The 25,071-nt window shown below is 44.5% G+C and overlaps 1 protein-coding gene across 3 annotated transcripts in view; it reads left to right on the forward strand.

Moving 5' to 3' along the window:
- LOC139410270 (GTP binding protein 3, mitochondrial) overlaps positions 1–24,432 on the forward strand; it is a 37,535-nt gene extending 13,103 nt beyond the window's left edge. Inside the window, exons 4-9 of one of the 3 annotated variants that reach the window (XM_071155752.1) lie at positions 3,779–3,981; positions 5,999–6,071; positions 12,800–12,943; positions 18,164–18,329; positions 22,009–22,323; positions 22,788–23,518. In XM_071155752.1, coding sequence (XP_071011853.1) covers positions 3,779–3,981; positions 5,999–6,071; positions 12,800–12,943; positions 18,164–18,329; positions 22,009–22,323; positions 22,788–23,019 — 1,133 coding nt within the window. In that variant the 3' untranslated portion in view covers positions 23,020–23,518. Of the gene's footprint in view, positions 1–3,778; positions 3,982–5,998; positions 6,072–12,799; positions 12,944–18,163; positions 18,330–22,008; positions 22,324–22,787 lie in introns of all 3 variants that reach the window. The other 2 variants (XM_071155751.1, XM_071155753.1) reach the window with 2 other exon arrangements.
- Positions 24,433–25,071: the final 639 nt, after the last annotated feature.

Genomic DNA, 25,071 nt, shown 5'->3' on the forward strand with positions numbered 1-25,071 from the left:
AGAAATCAGGCTACCCGATCGCCAATCAAAATAAACGTTCTAACACAGTGACCGTGTTATTTTTGGGAAGCAGATCTGAGTTCAGATAAATTCAGTTTGTACGTGAACACTACTTCTAAGACGCATAAATTCAGGTGTTCCAAACTCACTTCACTCGCGCTAAAGAGGGCGGTTCGCTCGGCTGGTGCTAAGACATGTGCAGATCAAATACACCGCTGGAACGCTGATTAGACCATGTACGTTTCATTTGAAAGATTGATCAGAAAACCAGGTGTTTTAATTGTTGTGTGCTTATTTTGAGACGCCTCACAAGTCCTCAACTGGCAGCTTCATTAAATTGTACCCGCAAAACACCAGTCTCAACGCCAACAGTGAAGAGGTGACTCCGGGATGCTGGCCGTCTAGGCAGAGTTCCTCTGTCCAGTGTCTGTGTTCTTTTGCTCATCTTAATCTTTTCTTTTTATTGGCCAGTCTGAGATATGGCTTTTTCTTTGTAACTCTGCCTAGAAGGCCAGCATCCTCTTCACTGTTGACGTTGAGACTGGTGTTTTACGGTACTATTTAATGAAGCTGCCAGTTGAGGACTTGTGAGGCGTCTGTTTCTCAAACTAGACACTCTAATCCACTTGTCCTCTTGCTCAGTTGTGCACCGGGGCCTCCCACTCCTCTTTCTATTCTGGTTAGAGCCAGTTTGCGCTGTTCTGTGAAGGGAGTAGTACACAGCGTTGTACGAGATCTTCAGTTTCTTGGCAATTTATCGCACGGAATAGCCTTCATTTCTCAGAACCAGAATAGACTGACGAGTTTCAGAAGAAAGTTCTTTGTTTCTGGCTGTTTTGAGATACTCAACTAGTCTAAAGTTGGCCAGTTTTATTGTTTCTTTAATCAGAATAACAGTTTTCAGCTGTGCTAATGTAATTGCAGAAGGGTTTTTTAATGATCAATTAGCCTTTTAAAATGATAAACTTGGATTAGCTAACACAACGTGCCATTGGAACACAGGAGTGATGGTTGCTGATAATGGGCCTCTTTACGCCTTTGTAGATATTCCATTAAAAAAAAAAAAAAAAATCAGCCGTTTCCAGCTACAATAGTCACTTACAACATTAACAATGTCTACACTGTGTTTCTGATCAATTTGATGTTATTTTAATGGACAAAAAAATTAGCTTTTCCTTAAAAAACAAGGACATTTATAAGTGACCCCAAACTGTTGAATGGTAGTGTACTGTCACGTTCTGACCTCTATTTCCTTTGTTTTTGTATTTATTTAGTATGGTCAGGGCGTGAGTTGGGTGGGCAGTCTATGTTTGTTTTTCTATGTTTTGGGGCAGTTCTAGGTTTTCGGCCTAGTATGGTTCTCAATCAGAGGCAGGTGTCATTAGTTGTCTCTGATTGAGAATCATACTTAGGTAGCCTGGGTTTCACTGTTTGTTTGTGGGTGATTGTTCCTGTTTTTGTGTTTGCACCAGACAGGGCTGTTTTGAGTTCTCACGTTTCTTGTTTTGTTTTCGTTAGTTTGTTCATGTATAGTGTCGTCAATAAATATAATGAACAACCACCACGCTGCGCTTTGGTCCGCCTTTACTTCACAAGAGGAGAACCGTTACAGAATCACCCACCACAACAGGACCAAGCGGTGTGGTAATGGGCAAAGGAGAAAGCAGCAGCAGGAGCAGCGCGAGGAGGTATGGACATGGGAGGACGAACTAGACGGTAAAGGACCTTGGGCTCAGCCAGGAGAGTATCGCCGCCCCAAGGAAGAACGGGAGGCGGCGAAAGCGGAGAGGCGCTGGTATGAGGAGGCAGCGCGGCGTCGTGGATGGAAGCCCGGGAGTCAGCCCCAAAAATTTCTTGGGGGGGGGCTAACAGGGAGTATGGCTACACCAGGTAGGAGACCTGAGCCAACTTCCTGTGGTTACCGGGGGGCTAGAGAGACCGGGCAGGCACCGTGTTATGCTGTGGAGCGCACGGTGTCCCCAGTGCGGGTGCACAGCCCGGTGCGGTACATTCCAGCTCCGCGTATCGGCCGGGCTAGAGTGGGCATCGAGCCAAGTGCCATGAAGCCGGCTCTACGCATCTGGTCTCCAGTGCGTCTCCTTGGGCCGGCTTACATGGCACCAGCCTTGCGCACGGTGTCCCCGGTTCGCCTGCATAGCCCAGTGCGGGCTATTCCACCTTGCCGCACTGGCAGGGCGACCGGGACCATTCAACCGGGTAAGGTTGGGCAGGCTCGGTGCTCAAGAGCTCCAGTGCGCCTGCACGGCCCGGTCTATCCGTCACCACCTCCACACCCCAGCCCTCCGGTGGCAGCTCCCCGTACCAGGCTGTCTCTCCGGCCCATCCGTCCAGAGCCTTCCTCCTCTCCAGCGCTGCCGGAGTCTCCCGTCTGTCCGGCGCCTCTGCCGGAGTCTCCCGTCTGTCCGGCGCCTCTGCCGGAGCCTCCCGCCTGTCCGGCGCCGCTGCCGGAGCCTCCCGCCTGTCCGGCGCCTCTGCCGGAGCCTCCCGCCTGTCCGGCGCCTCTGCCGGAGCCTCCCGCCTGTCCGGCGCCTCTGCCGGAGCCTCCCGTCTGCCCAACGCCGCCAGCGCCGCCCGTCTGCCCAGCGCCGCCAGCGCCGCCCGTCTGCCCAACGCCGCCAGCGCCGTCCGTCTGCCCAGCGCCGCCAGCGCCGCCCGTCTGCCAGGAGCAGCCAGTGCCGCCCGTCAGCCAGGGGCCGCCAGTGCCGCCCGTCAGCCAGGGGCCGCCAGTGCCGCCAGTCAACCAGGGGCCGCCAGTGCCGCCAGTCAGCCAGGGGCCGCCAGCGCCGCCAGTCAGCCAGGGGCCGCTAGAGCCCCTCCGCCCGGAGCAGCTGCCCCTCTGTCCCGAGCAGCTGCCCCTCTGTCCCGAGCAGCTGTCCCTCTGTCCCGAGCAGCTGTCCCTCTGTCCCGAGCAGCTGCTTCACCTCTGTCCCGAGCTGCCCCTCTGTCCCAAGCAGCCCCTCTGTCCAGTGGGGTCATTGAGAGGGGTGGGCATGGTGAGTAAGCCACGGAGGCGGACAATAAGGCGGACTGAGACAATGGCGAAGTGGGGTCCGCGTCCCGCGCCAGAGCCGCCACCGCGGACAGACGCCCACCCAGACCCTCCCCTATAGGTCAAGGTTTTGCGGCCGGAGTCCGCACCTTTGGGGGGGGGTACTGTCACGTTCTGACCTCTATTTCCTTTGTTTTTGTATTTATTTAGTATGGTCAGGGCGTGAGTTGGGTGGGCAGTCTATGTTTGTTTTTCTATGTTTTGGGGCAGTTCTAGGTTTTCGGCCTAGTATGGTTCTCAATCAGAGGCAGGTGTCATTAGTTGTCTCTGATTGAGAATCATACTTAGGTAGCCTGGGTTTCACTGTTTGTTTGTGGGTGATTGTTCCTGTTTTTGTGTTTGCACCAGACAGGGCTGTTTTGAGTTCTCACGTTTCTTGTTTTGTTTTCGTTAGTTTGTTCATGTATAGTGTCGTCAATAAATATAATGAACAACCACCACGCTGCGCTTTGGTCCGCCTTTACTTCACAAGAGGAGAACCGTTACATGTACATTGCCTTAGTGAACCTTAGTAACCTTGGCTTGTGAACGATAGGGAACCTTATTAGTGACCTAAGTGTTGTCTTTGTCTTGCTGTGTGTGTGTAACTAATTAACCCTGGCTTTGACCCTGTTTGAGTAATTCTCTGTCTTGCTGTGTGTGTGTTACTAATTAACCCTGACTTTGACCCTGTTTTCTCTGTCTTGCTGTGCGATGTGTGTTATGCAGGAAGCCTGGAGGGTGTGAGGCCTGCGGAGGCAGGGGAGTTCACGCGGAGGGCCTTCCACGCGGGGAAACTGGGCTTGACGGAGGTGGAGGGCCTGGGGGACCTGATCCACGCTGAAACTGAGGCCCAGAGGAGGCAGGCCCTCAGGCAGATGGATGGGGAGCTGGGCCGCCTCTACCAGGACTGGAGTTACAGGCTCAAACGGGTAGGTAGTAGGTTCCCCAGAGAAAGAGAAAATACGTGGATGGTTACCTAGCCTGGATCGGCTTCACCCAGCGTGTTGTTCTCTAAGCTAGCCAGGCAGTTATTTAGCGGTGTGGCATAAAAAACACACAGATCTCAAAGTTAGGATTCTGGCCTTTGTGGATACTGTAGAAGTCTAGGGTGAGCTGTTTGAGTTGGCGTGGTTGCCATTTGGCTTCGAGTCGCCTCCAGGCAATTGTTATAGTGGTCTGATTAAGTGTGATGTCCAGAGAGTGTCTTGTCTATACTGTAGTTGTCTGACAGCAGGGATGAGAGATCAGGGATCAGGAACCAGCTGATCCTAGATCTGTGCCCATGGGCAACTTCTACCCGGAGTGTATCGTGTGATCTCTACCTTGGCACCAGACCTGGGTATCAACGCTTCGCCACCTCTCCTGAGAGGAGTGCTACAGAAAAGAGCCTAATTTTGGCCTTCCTGAGGAAAACCGTCAGCAGCCTAACAAAATCAAATCTCTATTTGTCAAAATAGTATGTTTGGAATCTACCTACTGTAGTTTCACCCTTTCCCTAGATCGGCATGCAGACAATGCTGCTATTGTTTTGCTATTGTTTCTCTGGTACAATGTGTGGATGGAGGGAACCTGCAGTCGGCTGATGTTTCCTCTCCTAGTGGGCCTATTGAACTGTCAATCATTCCATGTGTCAATAAACACTCAGATCTTTAGGGTGCATTTCAGTAGCGATGATGCCTTCACCTGTTTACTTCTGTCATGGCACAGGAAGGGAGACAAGGAGAGGATGCTTTGTTTAGTCTACTGAGATGTTTTAGTCTACTGAGATGATTTAGTCTACTGATATGATTTAGTCTACTGAGATGATTTAGTCTACTGAGATGATTTAGTCTACTGATATGATTTAGTCTACTGAGATGATTTAGTCTACTGAGATGATTTAGTCTACTGAGATGATTTAGTCTACTGATATGATTTAGTCTACTGATATGATTTAGTCTACTGAGATGATTTAGTCTACTGATATGATTTAGTCTACTGATATGATTTAGTCTACTGAGATGATTTAGTCTACTGAGATGATTTAGTCTACTGATATGATTTAGTCTACTGAGATGATTTAGTCTACTGAGATGATTTAGTCTACTGAGATGATTTAGTCTACTGAGATGTTTTAGTCTACTGATATGATTTAGTCTACTGAGATGATTTAGTCTACTGAGATGATTTAGTCTACTGAGATGATTTAGTCTACTGAGATGATTTAGTCTACTGAGATGATTTAGTCTACTGAGATGTTTTAGTCTACTGAGATGTTTTAGTCTACTGAGATGATTTAGTCTACTGAGATGATTTAGTCTACTGAGATGATTTAGTCTACTGAGATGATTTAGTCTACTGAGATGATTTAGTCTACTGAGATGATTTAGTCTACTGAGATGATTTAGTCTACTGAGATGTTTTAGTCTACTGAGATGATTTAGTCTACTGAGATGATTTAGTCTACTGAGATGTTTTAGTCCACTGAGATGTTTTAGTCCACTGAGATGTTTTAGTCCACTGAGATGATTTAGTCTACTGAGATGTTTTAGTCTACTGAGATGTTTTAGTCCACTGAGATGTTTTAGTCCACTGAGATGTTTTAGTCTACTGAGATGTTTTAGTCCACTGAGATGTTTTAGTCTACTGAGATGTTTTAGTCTACTGAGATGTTTTAGTTTACTGAGATGTTTTAGTCCACTGAGATGTTTTAGTCCACTGAGATGTTTTAGTCCACTGAGATGTTTTAGTCTACTGAGATGTTTTAGTCCACTGAGATGTTTTAGTCTACTGAGATGTTTTAGTCCACTGAGATGTTTTAGTCTACTGAGATGTTTTAGTCTATCCCTCTGACCTAGAAGACAGTCACGACAGAGAAACTTAAATCATTGCCAAAGGAATTAATATAGAGAGGACCGCATATATTGTTGTCTCTCTCGCTCAACATCTGTCTGTTTGTTGTTTCAGTGTTTGGCTCACGTGGAAGCCTTCATAGACTTCAGTGAAGATGAGCTCATCGAGGACGGGGTGTTAAATCAAGGTGGGTACTCCCCCTTCTCTGGAACAAAATAACAATTACGGAAGTGAGTTTTCCAGGGGGAGTTGGCATGGCTTTCCTGTTTGTATCTGCGGAGAGGGAGAGCTAGCGTCATTGAGAGGAGATATGCATCAAAGTGCTGAAAAGACTGTCTCCTTGGAGGAAGTGGGGAGAAGGGGCCACAGGGACACTGCAGGCATTCATCTTGTCTTCAAAGCCTGGCCTCTCAGGCTGTCCAACACAGGAATACACTGTCAGCAGCTACAAACCTGCTCTCTCTCTCACCTCTCTCTCTCTGTCTCTCTCACTGCCTCCCTCTCTCTCACTCTCTGTCTCTGTCGCTTTCTCTCTACCACCTCTCTCTCTGCCTTTGTCTCTCTCTCTACCACCTCTCTCTCTGCCTTTGTCTCTCTCTCTCTACCACCTCTCTCTCTGCCTTTGTCTCTCTCTCTCTCTACCACCTCTCTCTCTGCCTTTGTCTCTCTCTCTCTCTCTACCACCTCTCTCTCTGCCTTTGTCTCTCTCTCTCTCTCTCTCTCTCTACCACCTCTCTCTCTGTCAAATTCAAATTCAAGCTGCTTTATTGGCATGAAAAACATTGTCAATATTGCCAAAGCAACAATGTATACAATATACATGGTTATAAAATGATTAAGAATAACAAATAATAATATAAAATGGTAGTAAATAATAATACAAAATTACATTTACAAAATAACAATAAAATGGTAACAGTCAATAGTAGAAATGTAATAAATATAAAAAGCTAAACATGGAAAATGAAACTATAACTAACTTATACTGCATCATCTTCACCATTACATCAGTACTACAACTACCATCATCATCACTACTACAACTACCATCATCATCATTACTACAACTACCATCATCATCACTACTACAACTACCATCATCATCACTACTACAACTACCATCATCATCATTACTACAACTACCATCATCATCACTACTACAACTACCATCATCATTACTACTACAACTACCATCATCATTACTACTACAACTACCATCATCATCACTACTACAACTACCATCATCATCACTACTACAACTACCATCATCATCACTACTACAACTACCATCATCATCACTACTACTATATCTACCATCATCATCACTACTACAACTACCATCATCATCATTACTACAACTACCATCATCATTACTACTACTACAACTACCATCATCATCACTACTACAACTACCATCATCATCATTACTACAACTACCATCATCATTACTACTACTACAACTACCATCATCATCACTACTACAACTACCATCATCATTACTACTACAACTACCATCATCATCACTACTACAACTACCATCATCATCACTACTACAACTACCATCATCATCACTACTACAACTACCATCATCATCATTACTACTACTACCATCATCATCACTACTACAACTACCATCATTATTACTACAACTACCATCATTACTACTACAACTACCATCATTATTTCTACAACTACCATCATCATTACTACTACAACTACCATCATCATCATTACTACAACTACCATCATCATCACTACTACAACTACCATCACCATTACTACTACAACTACCATCATCATCACTACTACAACTACCATCATTACTACAACTACCATCATCATCACTACTACTATATCTACCATCATCATCACTACTACAACTACCATCATCATCACTACTACAACCACCATCATCATCACTACTACAACTACCATCATCATCATCACTACTATATCTACCATCATCATCACTACTACAACTACCATCATCATCATTACTACAACTACCATCATCATTACTACAACTACCATCATCATTACTACTACAACTACCATCATCATTACTACTACAACTACCATCATCATTACTACAACTACCATCATTATTACTACAACTACCATCATCATTACTACAACTACCATCATCATTACTACTACAACTACCATCACCATTACTACTACAACTACCATCATCATCACTACTACAACTACCATCATCATCACTACTACAACTACCATCATCATCACTACTACAACTACCATCATCATTACTACAACTACCATCATCATTACTACAACTACCATCATTACTACTACAACTACCATCATTATTTCTACAACTACCATCATCATCACTACTACAACTACCATCATCATCACTACTACAACTACCATCATCATCACTACTACAACTACCACCATCATCACTACTACAACTACCATCATCATTACTACAACTACCATCATCATTACTACAACTACCATCATCATTACTACAACTACCATCATTACTACTACAACTACCATCATTATTTCTACAACTACCATCATCATCACTACTACAACTACCATCATCATCACTACTACAACTACCATCATCATCACTACTACAACTACCATCATCATCATTACTACAACTACCATCATCATCATTTCTACAACTACCATCATCATCACTACTACAACTACCATCATCATCATTACTACAACTACCATCATCATTACTACAACTACCATCATCATCACTACTACAACTACCATCATCATCACTACTACAACTACCATCATCATCACTACTACAACTACCATCATCATCATTACTACAACTACCATCATCATTACTACAACTACCACCATCATTACTACAACTACCATCATTATTACTACAACTACCATCATCATTACTACAACTACCATCATTATTACTACAACTACCATCATCATTACTACTACAACTACCATCATTACTACAACTACCACCATCATTACTACTACAACTACCATCATCATCACTACTACAACTACCACCATCATTACTACAACTACCATCATTATTACTACAACTACCATCATCATTACTACAACTACCATCATTATTACTACAACTACCATCATCATTACTACAACTACCATCGTTATTACTACAACTACCATCATCATTACTACTACAACTACCATCATTACTACAACTACCATCGTCATTACTACAACTACCATCATCATTACTACAACTACCACCATCATTACTACAACTACCATCATTATTACTACAACTACCATCATCATTACTACAACTACCATCATTATTACTACAACTACCATCATCATCATTACTACAACTACCATCGTCATTACTACTACAACTACCATCATCATTACTACAACTACCATAATCATTATTACTACAACTACCATCATTACTACTACAACTACCATCGCCATTATTATTACAACTACCATCATCATCACTACTACAACTACCATCATCATTATTACTACAACTACCATCATCACTAAAGTGCTATCATTATCATCACCCTACTACCCATACCACTACTATTTGGAATGATAATCACAACAACAACAATAATAATAATAAATAAGTTACTGCTTACAATGCAGATGTTATTATCCAGTGTCCCTCAGGCTATGGCAGGAAAATACATATTTGGCTGCAAGAGGAGCCATTGCTCCTTCACCCATAAGTATTTTTAGATTTTCCTCTGGGTTTAATAAGTTAACATTTGGAATAAATGTAGTCATTTCTGTGAATAATGAATCTCTTGGTGAGGAATATTTCTCACAGTAAAGGATAAAGTGCATCTCTGTCTCTACCTCCCCTGTCATGCACTGACCACATACACACTCCTCTTTGGGTAGCCATGTCTTTTTATGTTTGCCAGTTTCTATTGCCAGTTGGTGGTCACTCAGCCTGTACTTGGTAAGGATCTGTCTCTGCTTCGTATCTCTGACAGAGTAGAGATAATCAGCCAATTCATATTCTCTTTTTAGGGCCAGAAAGCAATTTAGTCGGCTTGGGATTTTGTTTCGTTTTTCCAATGTTGTAAATATGAGTCCTTTGATTGGTTCATGATTTTGTTTATTGGAATTCTTTCTTTTGAAGCAGTGCTGGTGTCAGCTTGGTTGGTGAGATCCAACACCAGCTGACTGAGAGGGCTCGTTTCTGGGCTCAGCTCTTGAGTTTGAAGTGCTTTAAATGGCAGACTTGAATTTAGATGTGGCCAAAATGTTGATGATCTTATCTGTATTTTCATTATTACTGGAAAACGGCCCAATTCTGCCCTTCCTGCATTAGTTGCTGTATTTCTCTGGATTTGTAGAATTTTCCGACAGAATTCTGCATGTAGGGCTTCAATTGGATGTTTGTCCCACATCTTAAACTGCAGTTTATTGAGTCGCCCCCAAACCTCACTTCAATTGGATGTTTGTCCCACATTTTAAAGTCCAGTTTATTGAGTCGCCCCCAAACCTCACTTCAATTGGATGTTTGTCCCACATTTTAAAGTCCAGTTTATTGAGTCGCCCCCAAACCTCACCTCCGTAAAGAGCTGGATTTCAATGTCCAATATTTTAGTCCAAATTCTAACTGGGATTTTGAATAATTTCATTATTATTGCATACATTGCTCTGCGAGCTTTTTCTTTGAGTGCATTCACTGCCATATTAAAGTTTCCCGATGCAGATATGGTCAGACCCAAGGTATGAGTCATTTTTTGTGTGTTCAATTATGGTGTTGTTCAGGGTGAATTTATATTTGTGTTTCTGACATCAGTTTTTTTTTAAGGGAAAATCAGGATTTTTGTTTTTGGGAAATTTACTGCCAGGACCCAATTATGGCAATATTGCTCTAGAATGTTAAGGTTCTGTTGAAGACCTTCTTTGTTTGGTGATAGAAGTACCAAATCATCAGCATATAGCAGGTATTTCACCTCTGTGTCAAATAGTCTTGGCGCTGGAGAATAGTCCAACATGTCTGCTAATTCATTGATATAAATGTTGAAAAGATTTGGACTCAAACTGCAGCCTTGTCTCACACCTCGACGTTGTGAAAAGAACACTGTTCTTTGGTTTTGGATTTTTATTGCACACATGTTTTCTGTGTACATACAGATGAAGTCGGAAGTTTACATACACCTTACACCTTAATTCTAAGTGCTACAGAAAACCTTTCCCAAGTTGCTGTTTACGCAAATTCCCTTGTAATTATTGGGGTCTGAATTGTCTCCACTTCTGTGGATCAGGCGAGATGAGCCCCTGGTTCCAGACATCAGGAAAGCAGTCAGAAGTTAATACCATGTTGAACCGTTTAAGCTCAGCATTTTGCAACTCAGGTGGGCTGTTTTTCAGCATTTCATTTCTGATGTTGCCTAGACCACAAGCCTTCTTAGATTGTATAGATTTGAGCTTTTCATTTAGTTCTTGTTGGGTTACTGGGTAATGTAATGGATTTTGGTTGTTTTTTTATGACTGATTCAAGGATGTTCCATTTTTCTTGAATTTCTAATTGGTTGTGTTGTAAGTCTTTTTGTGGGATGTTTTTGTATAGATTATCAAAATAAGTTTTCAAATTCCTTCATCTTCTATGGTTAATTGTTGTGCCTTTGTCGTGCTTAAACTGTTCCACATGTCCCAGAACTGATTTTGTTCCGTTTTCAATTTCATCAAGTGTCTTGTTGGTATAATTCAATTTCTTGCGTTTCAGTGTTTGTTTATACTGTTTCAGAGTTTCTTAGTATTCATATGGTAGCTCTGGGTTGTTTAGCTGCTAATGTTTTTCATTTGACATTTGTCTTAGTTGTTTTACATTATTTATCAAACCACTTTTCAGAAACATTTAGTTTTTTTGTTTCTGATGTTGCATTTCTTTGGTTTTCTCAAATTTGCTTTTGATGCTTCTTTATGGAATAGGCAGTTGATGTTTTGAGTAGCTGAATTGACACCTTCTTTATTGTTTTGGTACTGTGAGTTATTGAAGACCTGTATAGAGTTCATCATTTTATTTGAGTTCAAAGTTTCAATGAATTTCTCTGCACTGTTTGGAGCCCATCTGTACCATTGGTTCATGTTGTAGAGTTTAATGGGTTGTTTTTCTGAATGAATATTGCCGGTTAATTTCTTCAGAAACACGTTGATCTGGCTGTGATCTGACAGTGGTGTCTCTGTCTCTCTCTCTCTCTCTCTGTCTGTCTGTCTCTCAATTTAACGATCTCTCTCTGTGTCTCTCTGTCTCTCTCTCTGTCTCTATCTCTCTACCACCTCTTTGTCTCTCTCTCTCTGGTTCTCTCCTTCTCTCCTCTCTCTCTCTACCACCTCTGTCTCTGTCTTCCATTGTCTCTCTCCTCTCCCCCTCCCTCTCCTTCTCTCTGTCTCTCTCCTTCCCTCTCTCTCTTCTCTCTCTCTCTGTCTCTCTGTCTTTCTGTGTTTCCCATGGTGTGGGGGGGAGAAGGGGAGAGAGAGGAAGCGGAGGGAAGGGAAATTCCCCTCAGCGTCGCCTGCTGCAGTCTGGTGGGGCAGCTGAGAGAACAGAAGCCTCTGATCTTTTGATTTAGGGACAGATGCTTTGCTGCGTGCCATTTGGTTTTGGTGGCACGCCATTGGGTCCTTTCCTTTCAGAGGAGAAGTCAGAGCCACCTCTGGTTCATAGTTAGGTGGACAGGGGTCTACACGATGGGTGACATTCATTCATCTCATGTAATCGGCATTTAAAAAAGGTTGTTTCACATCAGAGACACATTATAAATATGTCACAATATTGTTGACATTAATTGTTTAGTTTCACATGTCACAGAGCAGAGAGACTTTCTCCTGTTTCCATGGCATTGGTTATTTGGAAAGCAAACATGAAATTGAACTTGACTCCCTGTTGTCCTATCCCTGCCCGTCTCCCCTTCCCAGTGGACAGTTCAGTGCGCCAGCTGGAGACAGAGATAGAGAGACACCTAAAGGACGAGAGGAGAGGAGAGCGGCTGCGCACCGGAGTACAGGTGGTGATAGCAGGAGCTACCAATGCTGGGAAGAGCAGTCTGCTCAACACGCTCTGTAAGAACAACACACACACACAAAGTATGACACATTGCAGAGCAAGTCCTCATTTCTATGGACAGCCATGTATGAGTGCACTCAGTCATACACCTAAATATGCTTTTTTTTTTATAACCAAATCTCTATTTCTGATGTAAATGGCATGTTCTAGAAGGTTCCAGACACGTTTTTTGTTGTTGTTGTTGCGATTTCACTTATTTTTGAGAAACGTACACCAACCAGCGATTCAATTCCTAATCGTCGTTTTGCAGTATGGGGGCACTGTTCACAGCGTTGTATTCCATGTTGTGTGACTTTGAGCTGTATCCCCAATCCAGCTGTTCCATTCTGGATAGATTTTGAGTCGCAAACCAAATGGAATATAACGTTACGGATAAAGTTCAGAATGACATAATTTCATGTGCACAACGTCTAAAGCCCCGCGTCATTATCCTGAGTGTTTCTAAAAGGTTTTTGGATCATTTGTCGTCATGTTTTTTAGAGCCCCCTGTACGACACAACGAGGATGAGGAAGTGAATCGTTGGTTGGTGTACGTTTCTCATAAACAAGTGAAACACACACCCAATACACACCTAATACACACCCAATGCTCACCCGGGCACACAATACACCCCTAGTACACACCCAATACACACCTAATACACACCCAATACACACCCAATACACACCTAATACATGCTAAATACACACCTAATATATGCCCAATACACACCCAATACATGCCCAATACATGCCCAATACACACCCAATACATGCCCAATACACACCCAATACACACCCAATGCTCATCCGGCACACAGTACACACCAAATACACACCTAATACATACCCAATACACACCTAACACACACACCCAATACACACCCGATGCTCACCCGGCACACAATACACACCCAATACACGCCTAATACACTCCAATACACACCCGACGCACCCCTGGTACACTCCAGATACACATCCGATACACACCCAACACACTTAATACACGCCCGATACACACCTAATACACACCCAATACATACCTACTACACACCTAACGCACACCTAACACACACCCAATACACACCCAATACACACCTGATACACACCTAATACACACCAAATACACACCTAATACACACCAAATACGCACCTAATACACACCTAATACACACCTGATACACACCTGATACACACCAAATACGCACCAAATACACACCAAATACACACCTAATACACACCAAATACACACCTAATACACACCTAATACACACCTGATACACACCTGATACACACCTAATACACACCTAATATGCACCTAATGCACACCCAAATACACACATAATACGCACCTAATACACACCCGATACACACCTGATACGCACCTAATACGCACCTAATACACACCTAATACACACCAAATACACACCTAATACGCACCTAATACATACCTAATACACACCTGATACACACCTGATACACACCTAATATGCACCTAATACACACCAAATACACAGCAAATACACACCTAATGCACACCAAATACACACCTAATACGCACTTAATACACACCTAATACACACCCAAATACACACCCAAATACACACCCAAATACACACCCAAATACGCACCTAATACACACCCAATACACACCATACACACACAATACACACAATACACACACAATACACACCCAATACACACCCACCTGTTACTAATGAACCTGTTTCTAATGAATCGGTTTCTAATGAATCTGTTTCTAATGAATCTGTTTCTAATGAATCTGTTTCTAATTAACCTGTTTCTAATGAACCTGTTTCTAATGAACCTGTTTCTAATGAACCTGTTTCTAATGAACCTGTTTCTAATGAATCTGTGTGTAATGGTCTTGAGTGCAGAGGAGTCAGGCGCAGGACAGCAGAGATGAGTAACACAAGTAACTTTACTCAAATATTCCAATAACATGTCGTCATACCGAGCCCACAATAACATGTCGTCATACCGAGCCCACAATAACAGGTCGTAATACCGAGCCCACAATAACATGTCGTAATACAGAGCCCACAATAACATGTCGTACTACCGAGCCCACAATAACATGTCGTACTACCGAGCCCACAATAACATGTCGTAATACCGAGCCCACAATAACATGTCGTCATACCGAGCCCACAATAACATGTCGTCATACCGAGCCCACAATAACATGTCGTAATACCGAGCCCACAATAACATGTCGTAATACCGAGCCCACAATAACATGTCGTAATACCGAGCCCACAATAACATGTCGTAATACCGAGCCCACAATAACATGTCGTAATACAGAGCCCACAATAACATGTCGTAATACCGAGCCCACAATAACATGTCGTAATACCGAGCCCACAATAACATGTCGTCATACCGAGCCCACAATAACATGTCGTCATACCGAGCCCACAATAACATGTCGTCATACCGAGCCCACAATAACATATCGTAATACCGAGCCCACAATAACATGTCGTAATACCGAGCCCACAATAACATGTCGTAATACCGAGCCCACAATAACATGTCGTCATACCGAGCCCACAATAACAGGTCGTAATACCGAGCCCACAATAACATGTCGTCATACCGAGCCCACAATAACATGTCGTAATACCGAGCCCACAATAACATGTCGTAATACCGAGCCCACAATAACATGTCGTAATACCGAGCCCACAATAACATGTCGTACTACCGAGCCCACAATAACATGTCGTAATACCGAGCCCACAATAACATGTCGTAATACCGAGCCCACAATAACATGTCGTAATACCGAGCCCACAATAACATGTCGTAATACCGAGCCCACAATAACATGTCGTCATACCGAGCCCACAATAACGGACCGAACAAATACAACAATCACGCACAAAAACCATGGGGAAAACAGAGGGTTAAATCATTGAAACCAGGTGTGTAAAACAAAGACAAAACAAATTGAAAAGTGGATCGGCGATGTCTAGAAGGCCGGTGACGTCGACCGCCGAACGCCGCCCGAACAAGGAGAGGGACCTCGGCGGAAGTCGTGACAATCCGTTTCTAATGAATCTGTTTCTAATGAACCTGTTTTTTGTTTATCACTCATGTGCTCGTGAGTTTGAGATATGACATCCTGTGTCATAAAGCAAGGCTCTGTATAAACCGCGTGGAACGGTTGTTTGGCTGCTGCGCCACAGGGCTTCCTATCAGAATAATACACGTGTTTATCAGACTCCAGATAAAATCCTGTTATTGTTTCCTATTGAGCTTGGTCTTTCCCAGGGCCCGACTCCCGGCCACAGCTCTTAACACAGAGTAATGGGCTGTCAGTCGTTTTGGCTGGGCAGTGGTTGAGGGAGGGATCCTACCGTACAGCACTTTGCTCTATGTACGTAGTTCCACTGAACAGAGGCGTGGTTCTGGATGAAAATATCCCATGGCAGGAGAAGATTGATGAGTTTGTCGAGGATCTTATTTTCATTCCAAATAACCAAGAATAGGACACTTCGATAGTTAGTATTTCCCATGAATATACACTGCTCAAAAAAAAATAAAGGGAACACTTAAACAACACAATGTAACTCCAAGTCAATCACACTTCTGTGAAATCAAACTGTCCACTTAGGAAGCAACACTGATTGACAAGACATTTCACATGCTATTGTGCAAATGGAATAGACAACAGGTGGAAATTATAGGCAATTAGCAAGACACCCCCCAATAAAGGAGTGGTTCTACAGGGGCTGACCACAGACCATTTCTCAGTTCCTATGCTTCCTGGCTGATGTTTTGGTCACTTTTGAATGCTGGCGGTGCTTTCACTCTAGTGGTAGCATGAGACGGAGTCTACAACCCACACAAGTGGCTCAGGTAGTGCAGCTCATCCAAGATGGCACATCAACGCGAGCTGTGGCAACAAGGTTTGCTGTGTCTGTCAGCGTAGTGTCCAGAGCATGGAGGCGCTACCAGGAGACAGGCCAGTACATCAGGAGACGTGGAGGAGGCCACAACCCAGCAGCAGGACCGCTACCTCCGCCTTTGTGCAAGGAGGAGCAGGAGGAGCACTGCCAGAGCCCTGCAAAATGACCTCCAGCAGGCCAGAAATGTGCATGTGTCTGCTCAAACGGTCAGAAACAGACTCCATGAGGGTGGTATGAGGGCCCGACGTCCACAGGTGGGGGTTGTGCTTACAGCCCAACACCGTGCAGGACGTTTGGCATTTGCCAGAGAACACCAAGATTGGCAAATTCGCCACTGGTGCCCTGTGCTCTTCACAGATGAAAGCAGGTTCACACTGAGCACGTGACAGACGTGACAGAGTCTGGAGACGCCGTGGAGAACGTTCTGCTGCTTGCAACATCCTCCAGCATGACCGGTTTGGCGATGGGTCAGTCATGGTGTGGGGTGGCATTTCTTTGGGGGGCAGCACAGCCCTCCATGTGCTCGCCAGAGGTAGCCTGACTGCCATTAGGTACCGAGATGAGATCCTCAGACCCCTTGTGAGACCATATGCTGGTGCGGTTGGCCCTGGGTTCCTCCTAATGCAAGACAATGCTAGACCTCATGTGGCTGGAGTGTGTCAGCAGTTCCTGCAAGAGGAAGGCATTGATGCTATGGACTGGCCTGCCCGTTCCCCAGATCTGAATCCAATTGAGCACATCTGGGACATCATGTCTCGCTCCATCCACCAACAGACTGTCCAGGAGTTGGCGGATGCTTTAGTCCAGGTCTGGGAGGAAATCCCTCAGGAGACCATCCGCCACCTCATCAGGAGCATGCCCAGGCGTTGTAGGGAGGTCGTACAGGCACGTGGAGGCCACACACACTACTGAGCCTCATTTTGACTTGTTTTAAGGACATTACATCAAAGTTGGATCAGAATGTAGTGTGGTTTTCCACTTTAATTTTCCACTCTCTTCTCTCTCCCTCTCTCTCTGTCTCTTTCTCTCATCTCTCTATCCCAATTCCTCTCTCTCTTTCTCCCTCCCTCCCTCCCTCCCTCCCTCCCTCCCTCCCTCCCTCCCTCCCTCCCTCCCTCCCTCCCTCCCTCCCTGTCTGTCTGTCTGTCTGTCTGTCTGTCTGTCTGTCTGTCTGTCTGTCTGTCTGTCTGTCTGTCTGTCTGTCTGTCTGTCTGTCTGTCTGTCTGTCTCCATCTCTCTATCCCAATTTCTGTCCATCTCTCTGTCTATCTCCATCTTTCTCTCCATTCCTCTGTCCAGGCCAGCGTCCAGCAGCCATCGTGTCCCCCATCGCGGGCACCACCAGGGACATTGTGGAAACCTCTCTGGACATTGGGGGCTTCCCTGTCCTCCTGAGTGACACCGCAGGGCTCAGAGACTCCTCAGACAGCGTGGAGAGAGAGGGGGTCCGTAGAGCACGCCAGAGGTAGGTGCTTATCAATCAATATCAACATGTATACACCACACCACATACATACCACACACATATGGTACAAAGCATGATGGTCCAAATGCATGTTCCATTTCAACTAGTTGAATATCTTTGTTTTGCAGTTCACCTAAAATGAACACACTAATTCTTATCATCAGGACTAGGATATGGAAAGACCTTAAACAATACCTAATGGAGAATTATTGGGAGTCTCTTCCTGTGAATTGTGACTTCTGTACAGAACAAAGTCTAGTGTTGTCTACATTGTATGGGCAATATGAACAAAATGAACAAGATACTTGAAAATCCTGGAAAACAAAAAAAGAAGAAATAATTCAAGGCTTTTTCCATATGTTGTATTTTGGCTTCAGCTCCAGTTCCTCAGTGTAAAGAGAATGTATGGGTATAAATACCAGACGTAAACACACTCAGGAGGTGGGAGGATGTGCCACTATACACATTAATATTTACCATACAGAGGGTGAGGCACACACACACACAGACATATACACACACACACACAGACAGACACACACACACACACACACACACACACACACACATACACACACACACACACACACACACACACAGACATACACACATACACACACACACACACACACACACACACACACACACACACACACACACACACACACACACACACACACATACACACACACACACAGACATACACACATACACACACACACACACACACACAGACATACACACATACACACACACACACACACACACACACACACGCACAGTGACAGAGTCAAATACATAAATACATTTATATACTCCTCCCTGAATATACACACACACACACACACATACACACACACACCCTCCACAGACTTGGCCAGACTGACGAGAGGGAGAGGGGAGAGAGAGGGGAGGGATCGAGGGGAGAGTTGGTCCGGTAGGAAGTGCAGGCAGTTCTTGTGCTTAAAGGTACTTTCTGTATGTCTGTCAGGGGATCCAGGGCTCATGACCTGGGGGGGGCAGGAAGGAGGTAGTCAGAATAAGCATCCTGCTGCTTCTGCTGCTGCTAGTCCCTGGGGGCAGGGGAGAGTCCCTGGGGAGGGGGGGTCCCCACAGAGATACAGTTAATTATGTGACTGTCTCTAGATTCCCTACCTATGCTTTTTTGTTTCAACAAAAATGGACAATAAAAATGGACAATGCTACGCAATTCTATTCTAATCTGGGGGATTATGAAGTGGGACTGCAGTGGATAGCAACACATTTACAGACTCCTGACCAGTTCTGCTATTTAGTGTTTTTTTACACTGATCTTAAAAAAATATTTTTTTTACACAATGTCTCCACCATCATTTCCTATGACCTTCTGGAGATCAGAACAGTGATCACTAACCTCCATTTGAATGGCAGTTTGTACTTCAACGAGTCGGCAGCTCTGGACGTTCTGCTAACTCTGGACGTTCTGTTTACTCTGGACGTGCTGCTAGCTCTGGACGTTCTGTTTACTCTGGACGTTCTGCTAACTCTGGACATTCTGTTTACTCTGGATGTTCTCTTTACTCTGGACGTTCTGTTTACTCTGGACGTTCTGTTAACTCTGGACATTCTGTTTACTCTGGACGTTCTGCTAACTCTGGACGTTCTGTTTACTCTGGACGTTCTGTTAACTTTGGACATTCTGTTAACTCTAGACGTTCTGTAACTCTGGACGTTCTGTTTACTCTGGACGTTCTGTTAACTCTGGACGTTCTGTTTACTCTGGACGTTCTGTTAACTCTGGACATTCTGTTTACTCTGGACGTTCTGCTAACTCTGGACGTTCTGTTTACTCTGGACGTTCTGTTAACTTTGGACATTCTGTTAACTCTAGACGTTCTGTTAACTCTGGATGTTCTGTTTACTCTGGACGTTCTGTTAACTCTGGACGTTCTGTTTACTCTGGACGTTCTGTTAACTCTGGACGTTCTGTTTACTCTGGACGTTCTGTTTACTCTGGACGTTCTGCTAACTCTGGACGTTCTGTTAACTCTGGACGTTCTGTTTACTCTGGACGTTCTGTTTACTCTGGACGTTCTGCTAACTCTGGACGTTCTGTTAACTCTGGACGTTCTGTTTACTCTGGACGTTCTGTTTACTCTGGACGTTCTGCTGACTCTGGACGTTCTGTTGACTCTGGACGTTCTCTTGACTCTGGACCTGACCCTAATCCCGGGGACTCAAAAGAGGAAGTGACGGCGCAAAAGAGGCAGACGAGCCGGCATCATGACGAGACTACGTTGGCGTGCAAATAAACCGCCTGTTGCCGAACGTACAGTCACTAGAGAATAAACTGGACAAGCTCTGTTTGATATTATCCTATCAACGGGACCTCAAGATCTGTAATATTCTATGTTTCATGGAGTCGTGGCTGAACAAGGACATGGATAATATACATCTTGTTGGCTTTTCAATGTCAAGACCGGTCAGCAGCCTCTGGTAAGCTGAGAAGGGGAGGGGTGTCTCTTAACAACAGCTGCTGCGTGATCTCTAATGTTAAGGAAGTCTCAAGTTTTTGCTCGCCTGAGTTAGAATACCTTATGATAAGCTGCAGGCCATACTATTTACCACCACAATCCGATGCTGGCACTACAAGCTCTATAGGGCCAAAAGCAAACACACTTCTTGTGGCCGGTGATTTCAATGCAGGGAAACTGAAATTCCTTTCACTTCATTTTTACCAGGATGTTACCTGTGCAACTAGAGGCCAAAAAACTCTAGATCACCTTTACTCCATACACAGAAATGCATACAAGGCTTTCCCTCACGTGGATGCACCATAACTCTATCCTGATTCCTGCTTACAAGCAAAAACTCAAAACAGGAAGTACCAGTGACACGCTCAATTCAGATGTGGTCCGATGAAGCGGATGCTAAGATACAGGACTACCCAGACTGGAATAAGTCTGGGAGCTTCAACATCTAAATGGAAGCAAGTCCCCGCAGCAATGTTCCTACATCTAGTGGAAAGCCTTCCCAGAAGAGTGGAGGCTGTTACTGCATGATTTTGGAATGAGATGTTTGATGAGCAGGTGTCCACATACTTTTGTTAATGTAGTGTATATGTACATATCTACCTCAAATACCTTGTATTTGTAATAGCCAAGTACCCTTACACATTGACTCAGTACTGGTACCCCATGTATATAGCCAAGTTATTGTTACTCATCACATATTTATTATTCGTGTTATATATTAGATTTGTACCGTGTCAGCTCAGGGATGTGAACTTGCAACCTTTCGGTTACTAGTCCAATGCTCTAACCACTAGGCTATGCTGCCGCCCCAAATGAAGGAGGATTAATTGTCAGAGTAGAGGACCTTGTGCATTTCAGGTAAAATAACAACCCAATGTTTATATCCCAGGTCAAATTAGCTAGCAACAGTAAGCTAGCCAGCATGAATGTTTAATGCTTTTTGATCTGTCCCCAAGTTAATATAGTTGGTTCAGAGTTTGTTTTGATATTTCAACCTGTGTGTCCTAATCGCGTCTGGTGTGTGTGGACAAAATCAACATGTGCACGATTGCGCACGTGGATGCACGCTTTCGCGCGCCCGGTCTAGTCAGCATGTTAGTCTACACTTGTTGTTTACGAAGCATGTGACAAATAACATTTTATTTGATTGCGTATTTTCCCTTCAGGGTGGAGCAGGCTGATCTGACCCTAGTAGTGGTGGACTCCACCCAGCTACCCCCAGACCCTCAGCTAGTACCAGCCTTCCTCCAGGAGCACCTCAGCACTGTGCTGCCCAGCCCTGAGGCCGGCATGAAGGCTGCCTCAGACAGGGCCCTGCTGGTGCTCAACAAGAGTGATCTGGTACCTGAGGAGCAGAGGGAAAGAACAGAGGGAGAGCTGAGAGAGAGACCGGGTCTCCCTCCTGCATGTTTTCTGTCCTGCTCTACCAGTACAGGGCTGGAGGATTTCCTCACTGTGCTGCAGAGCAGGGTCAAGACTCTGTAAGTATAGAGTACAGTTCTGTGTTAATGTTACTGTATGCTTCTACGTAGGTTTTTAAAATGGTTTTCCTGTATATCAGGTATTCACCATGGGCGGAATCCTAACTCTGATTGATAGATTCATTGTGCAATTCATTCGAAATCCAACTTAGATATCGCAAGTAAGTTAGGATTGGTCCCTAAGCTTTTGATAATATCATGCATGACTTGTCATAACATGAGTCATAACACCCTGTGCTTACCCTACGGTAGGAGTTTCATTGTGTCGTACAGCCTGCCGTATCCTGTGGATATGAGGAATAAACTCTGATTAGATTTGATACATCCTGAGTCTTTGAAGAAAGTAACGCTGATAGCATCTCCCAGACTGAAGATCAAACACCCCATTATTTTGAAACATTTGGCAGCGCCGGCCGGCTCACCTACATACAGTACATCAGTTATAACACATCTGCTCCATCCAGGTGTGGTGACCCTCTGAGCGGAGCTCCCAGTCTGACCCAGGCCCGTCACAGAGCCCACCTCCAGCAAAGTGTCCAGGCCCTGAACCAGTACCACCAGTACAGAGACCAAGACCTGGCCCTGGCCGCAGAGGGGGTCCGCCTCGCCCTCACCCACCTGGGACGCATTACAGGACGGGTCGGAGCCGAGGAGATCCTGGACATCATATTCAGAGACTTCTGTATAGGAAAATAAATGGTTGAACGTGGATACATCTCATGCAGAAAGGACACTCTCACACTAGATCACGTGACAGGGTGGAACACTAACACAGACTTTAAGTGTAGTTATTCTAGCAATATACCAAAATGTAAGTAGTGTATTTCATTGTTTGTCCTGATCATTTGAACTGGTGGATCTCAACTCTAGCCAGACTGAAGAAGTGTAAACATCTTAGCAGATCATCTGTGACTCTCTACTGAGTCACTGTTTGAGTCATCACCGCTCTGTGTTCTGTGGGAAATAAATGGTTTTGGTAGGCGATCATCTCTGTGTTAAGTGGGAAATAAACGGTTTGGTAGGCGATCATCTCTGTGTTAAGTGGGAAATAAATGGTTTGGTAGGCGATCATCTCTATGTTAAGTGGGAAATAAATGGTTTGGTAGGCGATCATCTCTGTGTTAAGTGGGAAATAAATGGTTTTGGTAGGCAAACATCTCTGTGTTAGGTGGGAAATAAACGGTTTGGTAGGCGATCATCTCTGTGTTCTGTGTGAAAAAGAAGGTTTGGTAGCGATCATCTCTGTGTTCTGTGGGAAATAAACGGTTTTGGTAGGCGATCATCTATGTGTTCTGTGGGAAAAAGACGGTTTGGTAGGCGATCATCTATGTGTTCGTTGTGAAAAAGAAGGTTTGGTAGCGATCATCTCTGTGTTCTGTGGGAAAAAGGCGGTTTGGTAGGCGATCATCTCTGTGTTCTGTGGGAAAAATACTATTTGGTAGGCGATCATCTCTGTTCTGTGGGAAATAAATAATCGTCTCTGTTCTGTGGGAAAGGAACTGTTTGGTAGGCGATCATCTCTGTTCTATGGGAAAGAGACAGTTTGGTAGGCGATCATCTCTGTTCTGTGGGAAAGGGACTGTTTGGTAGGCGATCATCTCTGTTCTATGGGAAAGAGACAGTTTGGTAGGCGATCATCTCTGTTCTATGGGAAAGAGACAGTTTGGTAGGCGATCATCTCTGTTCTGTGGGAAAGGGACTGTTTGGTAGGCGATCATCTCTGTTCTATGGGAAAGAGACAGTTTGGTAGGCGATCATCTCTGTTCTATGGGAAAGAGACAGTTTGGTAGGTGATCATCTCTGTTCTATGGGAAAGAGACAGTTTGGTAGGCGATCATCTCTGTTCTATGGGAAAGAGACAGTTTGGCAGGCAATCATCTCTGTTCTGTGGGAAAGAGACAGTTTGGTAGGTGATCATCTCTGTTCTATGGGAAAGAGACAGTTTGGTAGGTGATCATCTCTGTTCTATGGGAAAGAGACAGTTTGGTAGGTGATCATCTCTGTTCTATGGGAAAGAGACAGTTTGGTAGGTGATCATCTCTGCGCCCTTTGTTCCCTCTCTCCATCTGGCCTTGATTAAATATTTATGTTTCCTCGCTGAACTCCTCACCCCTCTTCCCCAGTTTATTCCTACTCACCCAGGTCTCTGTCACATAGGCAGTGCTCGGCCGTACACACACACACACCGTCTCTCTCTCACACAGTCTCTCTGTCACACAGTCTCTCTGTCACACAGTCTCTCTCTCACACAGTCTCTCTGTCACACAGTCTCTGTCTCACACAGTCTCTCTGTCACACAGTCTCTGTCTCACACAGTCTCTCTCTCACACAGTCTCTCTCTCACACAGTCTCTCTGTCACACCGTCTCTCTGTCACATTGTTTACTGCGGGTGTTGAAGTAGAGGGCTGCGGGTCCCGACAGAGATCATTGTGGCGCAGTCTGTATTGTTCATGCTGCGGTTAGGAGCGGACGGTCAAACCAGACAACTTTGGGATGCAACTCAATATTAGGAAGGTGTCCTTAATGTTTTGTACACTCAGTGTATGTGTGGTCCCAATGCAATAGAGTAGACTGCCTATGCTGGGGTAGGAGAAGAATGGGGCAGATATCTTTCCAAGGAAATGTACTCCCTAAATATGATTAGGCTATAGTTTACTATATTGCCTAAAAAGAATTATCGATCACCCATATTTGTCTCTGTCTGAAAATCGTCCCACTCCTGAAAGGTAGGCTATAAAACGTTGCTC

The sequence above is a fragment of the Oncorhynchus clarkii genome, chromosome 5 (genome assembly GCF_045791955.1).
Source record: "Oncorhynchus clarkii lewisi isolate Uvic-CL-2024 chromosome 5, UVic_Ocla_1.0, whole genome shotgun sequence".
In the NCBI taxonomy this organism is placed as follows: Eukaryota; Metazoa; Chordata; class Actinopteri; order Salmoniformes; family Salmonidae; genus Oncorhynchus; species Oncorhynchus clarkii.